Here is a 14,675-nt window from a genome sequence, read left to right as displayed (position 1 = left end):
GAATAAAAACAATAATTGAACTGACTGGATGTTCTCATTCACTTTATTTCTAAATCTGCTCATGATAGTGCTGCTAGAGACAGACTTCAGATTTCATTGTAAAGATTTTATTCTGAGTGGTCCTTGGTTCAACTTGAACAGTTCATGCCACCATGCCTCGCTGTTAGACCGTGTACATTACTTGCTGTACTGCTCTTGTAACATCACAAGGCAATGTGGCACTGAAAAGGATACAATGGCCTCACTCAAACTGCTAGTTTATCACCCTCTTCTCAATGCTTCTCAATGGTTTTCCTACAACTTGACACAAATGGGGAAATATGATCTTCTCCAAATGTCTTAACTGTTCAATTATTGATAGTGATGAAACATAAATGAGTCAATCTAGCTATTTAAAGTAATGAAATTGCTGTTGCTCAAATGTAGAGCTTTGTAATTAAATGTCTATGTTTGGAAGTGTGAGCGGTTTAATCGCCTAATGTTATGGGTACAAGATAGTCAACATTTTATATTTAGTGGACACTGACAAATTAAAGCAACAGTTTCCACAATTAAATTAAATAATAATGCAATGAATGCAGCAGAATGCAATGAATGCAGCAGAATGCAACGTTAAGCCTGTCAAAATTGGGTAAATTACAGGTGACTATTATTTGGCACTGACAGCAAAACAAAGTTTGGAAAGATGTATGTACCATCTAGTTGATTAGTGCAGTCTGCTTGTATTTAATAAGATCTTGAGAAATAATTAAACTCACCCTGCTGTACTACCACAGAGTTTTAAAAGTATCTTTGGTGGGCTACAACCACTGAGGTACACAGTATGTGAGCTACTACAGCAGTTATTTCCTAGGAACTGTTCTTCGCGCAATTATTGCACCTTGAGGCGGGACGATTTTCGCGGGTGCACTGAGTGAACTCTCACCTCCACAAATTGCTTCATTGTTTTGATTCAGATAACGTCGCTAGCTCTATATTGCACATTTATGTGATTAGAGACCAACCGACTGATTCTGTAGCACGCTTAGCTATTCGCCATAGGAACTCGATGCAGCCGTAGTTGAGTGATGCCTATGTAAACGGAACAGTTGTTTAGGTCGAAAGACAGTAGCCAGCTGGCTAACCTGAAGTTAGCAACAACAACATGAACGCTATTTCAACGGAACTGATCAGTCACTTGGACACTTGTCGTCACCGGTCAATTACTGAGTTTGCCACGAATAATCGTCTGTCTTTCACTAGCTGGCTAGAGACATATTAATACTTGCTAACAATTTGTTGACATTTTGAAAAGGTAAGTTGATTCGCTAGCTAGTAAGTTAGCTCCTTGGTTACCTGGTCAGCTGAGTGTTGGCCAGTTACCTGGCCACCAATCAATGGTGGAATCGATGTTCTGTCGATGACATTGGCTAGCTAAAAGGACCTGCTAAAGTTTACATTTAGCAACATTTTTTTGTCATTTAGCAGACTTACTTACAGTTATTGCATTAATCTTAAGATACTTAGCTACTGTTAGGTAGGACAATCCACAGGCATAGACAGTACAGAGCAAGAAGGGAGAGGAAGTTAAGTGCAAGTGTTGGTTCATGAAATGTTTTTTTTTGGACGGGAGGTTTGAAGTGAGGAGGTGGATTATTTAAGATACTATTTGAAGAGTTTTTCTGGTGCTTTCGGGAGATGGGCAGGACACTGCTGTCCTAGTTTCAGGATAGGGCTGGGCGATATGCCCTAAAAATCATACCGATTTTTTTTTTTAACTTAACGATGTATATCTAGATTTTCAGTTTTTTTAATTCTCAAAATAAGTATTGTACAATTAAAGATCAGCTATACTGCATTTCAAACAGTCAGCAATAATCTAATTAATTCAGGACTTGTGAAGTTATACCCAGGCCAAATATAATCCATAACCATTAGTAATTTAATTATTTTATCAAAATAGTTTAACCTGCTATTTTTTTGTTGTCGCAATAATCACTGATCTGGCATTGAAGACTGTCTATGAATTTTTATTTATTTATTACAAATTCAACTATAACCATGCATAATGCACATTCAACTTCTTGTAACAGGCATTAGGGACGGCAGTGGTTAGAGCAAATCACATGTTATTTGTCACATGCGCCGAATACAACAGATGTAGACATTACAGTGAAATCCTTACTTACAAGCCCTTAACCAACAATGCTTTAAGAAAAAAAAGTGTTAAATGAAGAAGAGATAAATATAAAAGTAACAAATAATTAAACAGCAACAGTAAAATAACAAGCAAGGCTGTCTACAAGGTGTACCGGTTCTGAGTCAATGTGCAGGGGCACAGGTCAGTTGAGGTAATATGTACAGTCATGGCCAAAAGTTTTGAGAATGACACACACATTACTTTCCACAAAGTTTGCTACTTCAGTGTCTTTAGATATTTTTTGTCAGATGTTACTATGGATTACTGAAGTATAATTACAAGCATTTCATAAGTGTCAAAGGCTTTTATTGACAATTACATGAAGTCGATGCAAATAGTCAATATTTGCAGTGTTTACCCTTCTTTTTCAAGACCTCTGCAATCCCCCCTGCGTGCTGTCAATTAGCTTATGGGTCACATCCTGACTGATGGCAGCCCATTATTGCATAATCAATGCTTGGAATTTGTCCGTTTTTTTGCCGGTTTTTGTATGTCCACCCGCCTCTTGAGGATTGACCACAAGTTCTCAATGGGATTAAGATCTGGGGAGTTTCCTGGCCATGGACCCAAAATATCTATGTTTTGTTCCTCGAGCCACTTAGTTATCACTTTTGTCTTATGGCAAGGTGCTCCATCATGCTGGAAAAGGCATTGTTCGTCACCAAACTGTTCCTGGATGGTTGGGAGAAGTTGCTCTCGGAGGATGTAATGGTACCATTCTTTATTCATGTCTGTGTTCGTAGGCAAAATTGTGAGTGAGCCACTCCCTTGGCTGAGAAGCAACCCCACACATGAATGGTCTCAGGATGCTTTACTGTTGGCATGACACAGGACTGATGGTAGTGCTCACCTTGTCTTCTCCGGACAAGCTTTTTTCCGGATGCCCCAAACAATTGGAAAGGGGATTCAGAGAAAATGTCTTTACCCCAGTCCTCAGCAGTCCAATCCCTATACCTTTTGCAGAATATCAGTCTGTCCCTAATGTTTTTCCTGGAGAGAAGTGGCTTCTTTGCTGCCCTTCTTTACACCAGGCCATCCTCCAAAAGTCTTCGCCTCACTGTGCGTGCACATGCACTCACACATGCCTGTTGCCATTCCTGAGCAAGCTCTGTACTGTTGGTGCCCCGATCCAACAGCTAAATCAACTTTAGGAGACGGTCCTGGCGCTTGCTGGACTTTTTTGGGCACCCTGAAGCCTTCCTCACAATAATTGAACCTCTCTCCTTTAAGTTCTTGATGATCTGATAAATGGTTGCTTTAGGTGCAATCATACTGGCAGCAATATCCTTGCCTGTGAAGCCCTTTTTGTGCAAAGCAATGATGACGGCAAGTGTTTCCTTGCAGGTAACCATGATTGACAGAGGAAGAACAATGATTCCAAGCATCACCCTCCTTTTGAAGCTTCCAGTCTGTTATTCAAACTCAATCAGCATGACAGAGTGATCTCCATCCTTGTCCTCGTCAACACTCACACCTGTGTTAACGAGAGAATTACTGACATGTTGTCAGCTGGTCCTTTTGTGACAGGGCTGAAATGCATTGGAAATGTTTTTTGGGGGATTCAGTTCATTTGCATGGCAAAGAGGGACTTTGCAATTCATCTGATCACTCTTTATAACATTCTGGAGTATATGCAAAATTGCCATCATACAAACTTTCACTTTGTGAAAATTAATATTTGTCAGTCTCAGCATTTGGCCACGACTGTACATGTAGGTAGAGTTAAAGGCAGGGGAGAGCTTGGTGTAAACCATAGAGAAAGTGGGGAAGCAAGAGGTTTCACTCTTGCTAAAATCATTTTGCAAACAACTGCCGTTTTGACTACTACCCCAAAACGTTAGAGCGTATGGAGTCTTCATCTACTCTACTATTCATAACTGTTTGCGGAACCAAAATATTCACTACGGATTTTACTGTACAGCTGCATTACCATTTTCTTCCAACTTCCCCTACTTCTTTGATTGTCAAATCCGAAAACGGATTAGGAATAGCATCTACCAATCTGTAGATGGGATGGATTTGGAATAGTTTCTACCGATAGAAAGTTACCGCTGTTTGCCAGAGTTTTTAGTGACAAAAAGTGGCATGCTGACATCATACAGCAGTTGTGTGGTTGTGGTCAATAGATGAGTGGTCAGTAGTTGTGGTTGTGGTCAGGAGTTGTGTAGTTGTGATCAAATGGTGTTTGGGTCTTTTGAGTGTCAAAAAAGATACACATCCAATAACACTACATGTTTTAATAGGCTTGTTGACCAATCAGGACCTGAATATGACTGCACGTCACAATAATTCAACGCATTGATAAATTTTTTAATGTAGTTAGTACACATTGATTACGCTATCACTCGTATTTCAGGTCAACTATCCTATGATGCTGGTAAAGTTGTCTTGCACCTACAGTGCTGGTCATAAAAAAAAGCTAGCTAGCTCATGGATGAAAATAGCGTTCTTCCCTAAAAACATAGCAAAACAACATCTGTTCTGACCACAACCACACAACTACTGACCACAACCACACAACTTCTGACCACAGTCACACAACTCTGACCACATGTAGTGAACACAACCACACAACCTTTTACCGCAACCACACTACTGCTGACGACATCTAGTAATCACAGCCACACAACTTCTGACCACTCATCTAGTGACCACAACCACACAACTTTTGACCACAACCACACAACTTTTGACCACAACCACACAACTTTTGACCACAACCACACAACTGCTGACCACAACCACACAACTGCTGACCACATCCACACAACTTCTGACCACGACCACAACTGCACAACTTTTTACCGCAACCACACCACTGCTGACGACATCTAGTGACCACAGCCACACAACTTCTGACCGCAACCACACAACTGCTGACGACATCTAGTGACCACAACTACTGATCAATCAACTGCTGACCACAACCACACAACTACTGACCACATCTTTTGACCACAGCCACACATCTTCTGACAACAGCCACACATCTTCTGACCACTCATTTAGTGACCACAACCTACCGCAACCACACAACTGCTGACCACATCTAGTGACCACAACCAGACATCTAGTGACTACAACCACACAGCTTCTGACCTCATCTACTGACCACAACCTCTGACGACAACTACTGACACACAGAACCACACAACTTCTGACCACAATCACAAAGCTGCTTACCACAACAACTGACAGAAACCGCACAACTGACCACAACCACACAACTCCTGATCACAACCACACAACTCCTAAGCACAACTACACAACTCCTGACCACAACCACAACTACTGACCACTCATCTATTGACCACAACCACACAACCTTTTACCGCAACCACACTACTGCTGACTTCATCTAGTAATCACAGCCACACAACTTCTGACCACTCATCTAGTGACCACAACCACACAACTACTGACATCAACCACACAACTGCTGACCACAAGCACACAACTGCTGACCACAAGCACACAACTGCTGACCACAAGCACACAACTGCTGACCACAACCACACAACTGCTGACCACAACCACACAATGGCTTACCACATCTATTGACCACAACCACATAACCGCTTACCGCATCTATTGACCACAACCACATAACCGCTTACCGCATCTATTGACCACAACCACACAACTGCTGACCACAACCACACAATGGCTTACCACATCTATTGACCACAACCACATAACCGCTTACCGCATCTATTGACCACAACCACATAACCGCTTACCGCATCTACTGACCACATCCACACAACTTCTGACCACAACCGCACAACTTTTTACCGCAACCACACTACTGCTGACGACATCTAGTGACCACAGCCACACAACTTCTGACCACAACCACACAACTACTTACCACTCATCTAGTGACCACAACTTACCGCAACCACACAACTGCTGACCACATCTAGTGACCACAACCACACAACTACTGATCAATCAACTGCTGACCACAACCACACAACTTCTGACCACAATCACAAAGATGCTTACCACAACTACTGACAACAACCACACAACTACTGACAACAACCACACAACATCTGACCACATCTAGTGACCACAACCACATAACTATGAACGACAACCACACAACTTCTGACCACAACCACACAACTCCTGACCACAACTACTGACCACTCATCTAGTGACCACAACCACACAACTTCTGACCACATCTAGTGACCACAACCACACATACTGATCACTCAACTGCTAACCATAACCACACAACTACTGCCCACTCATCTAGTGAACACAACCACAACTTCTGACCACATCTAGTGACCACAACCATGCTTCTGACCACAACCACACAACTTCTGACCACAATCACAAAGCTGCTTACCACAGCTACTGACAGCAACTACTGACCACAACCACACAACTACTGATCACTCAACTGCTGACCACAACCACACAACTACTGACAACAACCACACAACTTCTGACCACATCTAGTGACCACAACCACACAACTTCTGACCACAATCACAAAGCTGCTTACCACAACTACTGACAACAACAGACCACGGCCACACAACTTCTGACCACATATAGTGAACACAACCACATAACTATGAACGACAACCACACAACTTCTGACCACAACCACACAACTCCTGACCACAACTACTGACCACTCATCTAGTGACCACAACCACACAACTTCTGACCACATCTAGTGACCACAACCACACATACTGATCACTCAACTGCTGACCACAACCACACAACTACTGACAACAACCACACAACTTCTGACCACATCGAGTGACCACAACCATGCTTCTGACCACAACCACACAACTTCTGACCACAATTACAAAGCTGCTTACCACAGCTACCGACAGCAACTACTGACCACAACCACACAACATCTGACCACATGTAGTGAACACAACTACACATCTACAGACCACAACCACACAGCTACAGACCACAACCACACCTGACCATATGACTACCATGTTGTCTCACCAACTTTTGACCACAACTACTGACCGCTACTACTGACTATCGATGGGAATTTAAAAGGATTTCAATATTAAAATAATATAATTGAAATTCAACTTTTTAAACTTATTTCACTACCACAAAAATACGAAAGAGCTTTAGCAAGCCCCACAACTTTTAACGTTACAATCTCGTTGTATACAGGTTCACACAGCATAGAAGAGCAAAGGAGATGAGACCGATTACAGGCATTTAGAATATTGCACAAAAACATATATAATGAATTAGAATGTATCGCCCAACCATACTTGAGGGGGAAGCTGGTTCCACCATTGGGGAGCCAGGACCGAGAAGAGCTTGAACTGGGATGAGCGGGAGCTGCTCTCCAGGGAGAGCCAAGAGACTAGAAGTGGTAGAACTGAGTGCTCGGGTTGGGGTGTAGGGTTTGAGCATAGCCAGAAGGTAGGGAGGGGCAGTTCCTCTTGCTGCTCCTTAGGCAACCACCATGGCCTTGTAGTGAATGCGAGCTTCAACTGGAAGCCAGTGGAGTGTGCGGAGTGGGGTGACGAGAGAACGTGAGAAGCTTGAAAACCAGGTAAGCTGCAACATTCTGGAAAAGTTGCAGGGGTTTGATGGCACAAGCGGGGAGCCCAGCCAAAAGCGAGTTGCAATAGTCCAGATGGGAGATGACAATTGCTTGGATTAGGACCTGCACAGCTTCCTCTGTGAGGTGGGGCCGTACTCTACAGATGTTGTAGAGCATGAACCTGCAGGAGCGAGTCGCTACTTTGATGTTTGCAGAGAATGACACTGTTGTCCAGAGTCACGCCAAGGTTCTTTGCACTCTGGGAGGGTGACACTGTGGACTTGTCAAATGTGATGGAGAGGTCTTTGAGCAGGCATATCTTCCCCGGAGGAAGAGCAACTCCATCTTGTTGAGCTTGAGGTGATGGGCCAAAGAGCCATCGTAAGGAAATTAGTTTATCAAGGTGTCAAGCTCATTGAGGAACTCGCCAAGGGCACCTAGTGGTCGATAGATGACACGCTTGAGTGGACAAGTGACAGTGACCGCATTGAATTAAAATGGGTAGATGGACAGGTGCGAGAGGGAAAGGAGAGAGTATCTCCAGTTAGGAGAAATGAGTATCCTTGTGCCACCACTCCAACGACCAGATGCTCTTGGACTATGAGAGAGAACTAGTCAGATGAAGAGAGAGCAACTGGAGTAGCAGTGTTCTCTAGGGTGATCCATGTCTTGTCAAAAAGTTTATGACCTGAAAGGCAGCATAGACTGAAATTAACTCTGCGTTTTAAATCACAAGTTATGTCAATGTATTGTCATGTTGTCATGTTGTTTTTTGCTTATCTGTCTGCCTATTGACACCGTCATCATCATGTGCTGTTATGGATACAGTTGATTTATTGCACCTGAAAGCATCTCTACCTTCCAATGGGCGAGGAAAAGCCAGAGACGTTGGACTTTGTCAAAGACTTCCAAGAGTATCTCAGCCAGCAGACTCAACATGTGAACATGATCTCGGGCTCCGTCAGTGGAGTCAAAGAGATGGACGACCTACCAGCAGGTAAGCCTAGCCCAGTTTATACCTGAGGGAAACTCTGGTCTGGTTTGAACTTTTACCCACCTTGCAAGTTATTTGCCGACCGTTCCTGTTTGCTACACTTTTCCCGCTTCCTAAACTATATCCGTAATTTGTAGACTGTTCTGATTAGGAGGTCGTCGTTTGCATTGCAGAGCAGTGTCCAGGAAATAATTTAAATCCAATTGTTAGATGCTACTTCCCCCTCCAAATCAAAACCAAACATGGATTCCATGGTGTGTTCTCGCCTGTCTTTCACTCCTGTTTTGTTTACCTATTCCGGCTTGCAATATGGGCACCATGCTGCCCTAGACGTAGCTCGAAGACCCCATGTTGAATTGTACGTTGGGCAGAAATTTGCATTTGCATCATGAAAGTTTCCTTTCACGACTTCTACAAGCCAGAATGTTGAATGAAATAATTTTTCAACTTACTTTAACAGTTGTCCATGTGGTTGGTCCTTTTTATAGGTTTGAATGTGAGACAATATATCCACAGGAATGTATAATTCAACTTTTCAAAGTGCTGGAAGTGCGTTGAGATTTCTATCACATGAAGCATGCGCTTAAGACGAAAATACATGTACTAGGTGCATGCATACTTGTCGAGCTCGTGCGCGTGTTTACGTGGTTCTGCACATGCTTCAGGTGATGATAACCTGAAAGAACTGCCAGCGCTTTGAAAAATGTATTTAATTATACTTTCCTGTTGATATGTTGTCTCACATCCCTACCTGCAAAAGGACCAACTGCACAAAGAACCGGTAAAGTAAGTTCAAATATACTTTTTTTTTTTTACGTTCTGGTTTGTAGAGATTGAGAGGAAATGTATGGCATTAATCTCAGACTGTGAACCAGAGGTAACACAGTCTGATTGTCTGGCAACCCCAGACCGGAAGCAGAGGAAATGTGTGTGTGCAAAGTGAGAACAAAATAACATTTCCATATTTAATAGTTTATTGTTCACTGCTTGGCGACGCAAACGGTGCACTCCAATCAGTAGCTCCAGATGTTGGACACATGCTGTTAAGCAGGTACAGCCATTTGACTATTTTGTTCTCTCGGACGCAGTCGCTATGGAATGCCCTTAGGCCTCATTTCAATTAAATAATTAATCAGAGGTCTAATATTGGGCTACAGGTAGACCTTACTATGGCATCAACACAAACCACCATTTTGACTGTCAGCTGACTCTTGCCCTTGTCCTCTGAGTAAACTATCTGATTCAAACAGTTTTATCCAGACTGTTTCATGCATGATTCTGTTATCATTCTAAAAACCATTAATGTGAGTGGAGTGTAATGATTAGAAAATGTGTGCCCTCAGGCCTGGAGGGAAATAAAAGTTATTCCACTACCCAAGAACAGTAAAGCCCCCTTTACTGGCTCAAATAGCCGACCAATCACCCTGTTACCAACCCTTAGTAAACTTTTGGGAAAAATTGTGTTTGACCAGAGACAATACTATTTTACAGTAAACAAATTGACAACAGACTTTCAGCACGCTTATAGGGATGAACATTCAACAAGCACAACACTTACACAAATTACTGATTGGCTGAGAGAAATTGATGATGAAAAGATTGGGGGAGCTGTTTTGTTAGACTTTAAAGTCTGCTGCTGGCAAAACTTATGTATTATGGCTTTACACCCCCTGCTATATTGTGGATAACAGTTGGTGTTCTTTTATTGGAAACCCCAAAAAAATCCAGGTCGAATCAGGAATTCTCCAGGGCAGCTGTCTAGACCCCTTTTTGCGGTCTTTACTAACGAGTAAAGCCAGTGTGTCTATGTATGCGGATGACAAAACACTATGCATGTCAGCTACTACAGCAACTGAATGACTGCAACAGTTAACATAGAGCTACAGTTAGTTTCAGAATGGGTGGCAAGGAATAAGTTAGTCCTAAATAAAATCATTGTATTTGGGACAAATCATTCAATAAACCCTAAACTACCACTAACATTGAGTGGCTGCTGCCAACACACTGACTCAACTCCAGCCACTTTAATAATGGGAATTGATGTAAAATATATCACTAGCCACTTTAAACAATGCTACTTAATATAATGTTTACATACCCTACATTATTCATCTCATACGTATATACTGTACTCGATACAATCTACTGCATCTTGCCTATGCCGCTCTGTACCATCACTCATTCATATATCTTTATGTACATATTCTTTATCCCTTTACACTTGTGTGTATAAGGTAGTAGTTTTGGAATTGTTAGTTAGATTACTCGTTGGTTATTACTTTATTGTCGGAACTAGAAGCACAAGCATTTCGTTACACTCGCATTAACATCTGCTAACCATGTGTATGTGACATAAAATTTGATTTGATTTAAATTGTGTAATGAATAATGTGGAAATTGAGCAAGTTGAGGTGACTAAATTACTTGGAGTAACCCTGGATTGTAAACTGTCATGGTCAAAACATATTGATACAACAGTAGCTAGGATGGGGAGACGTCTGTACATAATAAAGTGCTGCTCTGCATTCTGAACAGCACTATCAACAAGGCAGGTCCTACAGGCCATAGTTTTGTCGCACCTGGGCTACTGTTCAGTCGTGTGGTCAGGTGCCACAAAGAGAGACTTAGGAAAATTGCAATTGTTTCAGAACAGGGCAGCATGGCTGGCCCTTGACGTATACAGAGCGGTAACATTAATGATATGCATGTCAATCTCTCCTGGCTCAAAGTGGAGGAGAGATTGACTTTGTCACTAATTGTACTTGTGAGGTGACATGTTGAATGCACCAAGCTGTCTGTTTGAACTACTGGCACACAGCTCGGGCACCCATGCATACCCCACAAGACATGCCACCAGAGGTCTCTTCAGAGTCCCCAAGTCTAAAACAGACTATATGAGGTGCAGAGTACTACATAGAGCCATGACTACATGGAACTCTATTCCACATCAAGTAACTCATGCAAGCAGTAAAATGTGATGTAAAAAACAGATAGAAATACACCTTTTGGAACAACGAGGACTGTGAAGCAACACAAACATGGGCACAGACACATGCATACAAACACACAATAACATACGCACTATACATACACATGGATTTTGTGTTGTAGATATGTGTTAGTAGAGTAGGGGCCTGAGGGCACACATTTAATATGTTGTGAATGTATTGTAACGCTTTAATAAATAAAAACCTGCCTTAATTTTGCTGGATCCAAGGAAGAGCTGCCTTGGCAGCAGCAAATGGGGATCCATAATAAATACAAATATAGATATTTCTCTTGAACCTGTGCTGTGATTATTCCTGTACCTGTGCAGATTGCAGTCAGAATGGATTAGACCACCCCTCAGCGGATATGTCCCTTGATGACGGCTCAGGGATGCTGGTGGATGGCTTCGAGAGAACATATGACGGCAAACTCAAGTGCCGTTACTGTAACTATGCTACCAGAGGCACAGCACGACTCATTGAACATATCCGCATTCACACAGGTGAGCTTGAATAGAACAGATAACACCATGCAGATGCTACCAGATGAAGATCACTCGCTGAGCATTTTCTCTTATACAAAGCTTTCACCCTTTTCTTTTCATTAGGCCTAGTTAGTTATCAGAAAAAAACGCAAAAAACATGACATTTAAAATGTCCTAAGACTTTATTCTTCCTCTTTCCTCTGATCAAACAGGAGAGAAACCCCACAGATGCCATCTGTGTCCTTTTGCCTCTGCCTATGAGCGCCACCTAGAGGCCCACATGCGCTCCCACACAGGAGAAAAGCCTTACAAGTGTGAGCTGTGCTCCTTCCGCTGCAGTGACCGCAGCAACCTTTCACACCACCGGCGCCGCCGCCACAAGCTCTTACCCATGAAAGGTGCTCGCTCTTCTCTCTCCCACAAGAAGATGCTGAGCGTCCTGCAGAAGAAGACCAGCCTGGGCTATGGTCGCCGGCTCCTCATCAACTTCAGCCCCCCCTCCATGGTGATGCACAAGGCTGAGCACCTGGACGACTACTCCCACGAACTGCCCCACCTGCGCCAGGAGACCTACGACGACCAGGGTGCTGGTGGAGATGGAAGCTCCAGGGACAATCACCACCATCACCACCACAACCTGGTCATGGAAAACCCCCTCAACCAGCTCTCCACCCTGGCTGGTCAACTGGCCAACCTGCCCTCAGAACCTGAGGGCGAGACCCAACAGCCTCCCATATCTCCAGGTGCAGAGTCCTGTGTGGACGAGAAGCCCTTCCTCATCCAGCAGCCTCTCCCAGCCACCGCTTCTGCTGCTGCGTCAGCCAGCACTGCCCATGCTGCCTCCTCCTCCCCCATCACCCCAGAGCCCAGACCCCCACCACACAGCAACTGCAGCCCCGGGGCAGGTCCCTGCAGCGAGCACAGCGGGCGTACCAGTACCCCCAGCATCACCAATAGCCAGCCCAGCACACCAGTCCCGGGCCTGCCCTCATTGCATCAAGACCCCCAGATGCTGCACCACTGCCAGCACTGTGACATCTACTTCCCTGACAACATCCTGTACACCATCCACATGGGCTGCCACGGCTACGAGAACCCCTTCCAGTGCAACATCTGTGGCCACAAGTGCAGGAGCAAATACGACTTTGCCTGTCATTTTGCCAGGGGACAGCATAAGCAGTGACTTGTCACCGGGTCAGTGACGAAGGACTGGAGATGATTGAAGGTGTTTTTATTTAATTCCATAATGCAGATTTTTATTTATTGCTGTTGATCTTTCTGAAATTGGACATGATGTAGCCTTTGCAAATTCTGTATAGTGAATTTGATTTTACAGGAAAGAAAATAACATTTGACAGTGCCCATTTGTATGTAATGTGTAGGGATGGAGTGGTTTAGAGGTACAACTCACTTGACCGGTTTGATCGTTAAACATTCCTTATGTGGGTTTTTTAACATGAACACCATTTTCAGCCTTACTAACATACTATAGTTATAGACGCTAACATTTTATGAGAGTGCTCGTTTATCGGCTTTAACCGTAACCCACTAAACCATTTCAGAGTGCAAAGACGGCACCATTCATGCCTCCAACAGTGCCTACCATATTCACAATCACTTTACATTTGTACATTTGACATCTTTATTTTTTTCTGTTTGTTTTCTTTAGATGCGGGTGTTATGTTGTCGTTTGATGGATTTGTAAAGTGCCCTTCCTTCCTTAACCATCAGCTTTTTGCTAATTGGGTGTCGTGGAAGATAAAGCCTAACCTTATATATTGTGACATTTAAATGGAATATGTCATTGTGAGATCCAATACCTCTACTGTCAAAGCATTATCACCATATATTTTCTCTTTTGTCAATCCCGTTCAGTCCAGAATTGCCAAGTAGCACCAGAGATGCCATGTTTTAGCATACATGCCATGCCTTTTGGATTTCTTCTGTCCTTATGTAATCAAGGCATTGCATATTAGGGGATCTGTGCTTTCTTAGATATTTATTGAGCATTGTAATCTACATTTCCCGGTCGGTTAGGTGTTGTGTCAATGAAGTTGAAGTTATACTGTGATAAGTGAAGATTACTGCCTTAGCAGGGTTGTTTTGTATTGGATACTGTTGTCTGCATAGCAACATTTGTGGAGAACATGGTTACTGTTTCTAGGACTAATTGCATGTCACCATGCTTACAGGCGTCCAATGATTGAGGGGTTACGTAAAGGGGAAGAACTTGTAAGGGAGTTTGTTTAATGTGTTGTATCTTGATAGAGCAGGTGAATGTAGAAGCGTTTTGGCGATCATCATGTCCCCTTGGATGACAAGTTGTTTTATGTGAGAGGAATATTAACACATTTCTAAGTAAAGTGTTTTCTAACAGATCTTGTCTGTCCTTTGTCCTTTTTCTTGGTATCTATGAATTGACATTCAGTCAGAATTCAAAAGTTCACACATTTGATCTATTTCAATGCTAGCA

General features: G+C 43.0%; 1 protein-coding gene across 1 annotated transcript; it reads left to right on the top strand.

The window, feature by feature from the left end:
- The first annotated feature begins 894 nt into the window (after positions 1–894).
- Positions 895–14,574, top strand: LOC135512303 (zinc finger protein Pegasus-like). Its single transcript, XM_064934198.1, has 4 exons — positions 895–1,294; positions 8,565–8,733; positions 12,047–12,220; positions 12,415–14,574. The coding sequence occupies exons 2-4, from the start codon at positions 8,601–8,603 to the stop codon at positions 13,383–13,385; spliced, it is 1,278 nt and encodes a 425-aa protein (XP_064790270.1). The 5' UTR covers positions 895–1,294; positions 8,565–8,600; the 3' UTR covers positions 13,386–14,574.
- The last annotated feature ends 101 nt before the right edge of the window (positions 14,575–14,675 follow it).

Source organism: Oncorhynchus masou, chromosome 24, assembly GCF_036934945.1.
Source record: "Oncorhynchus masou masou isolate Uvic2021 chromosome 24, UVic_Omas_1.1, whole genome shotgun sequence".
NCBI classification, from domain to species: Eukaryota; Metazoa; Chordata; class Actinopteri; order Salmoniformes; family Salmonidae; genus Oncorhynchus; species Oncorhynchus masou.
This window is presented reverse-complemented; position numbering and strand designations above follow the sequence as displayed.

Excerpts from the sequence above, each read along its gene's own strand:
- LOC135512303 (XM_064934198.1), top strand. The coding sequence starts at position 8,601 with ATGGGCGAGGAAAAGCCAGAGACGTTGGACTTTGTCAAAGACTTCCAA. Across the intron at positions 8,734-12,046 it reads GATGGACGACCTACCAGCAG|ATTGCAGTCAGAATGGATTA; the intron begins GTAAGCCTAGCC and ends GTACCTGTGCAG. Across the intron at positions 12,221-12,414 it reads ACATATCCGCATTCACACAG|GAGAGAAACCCCACAGATGC; the intron begins GTGAGCTTGAAT and ends CTGATCAAACAG.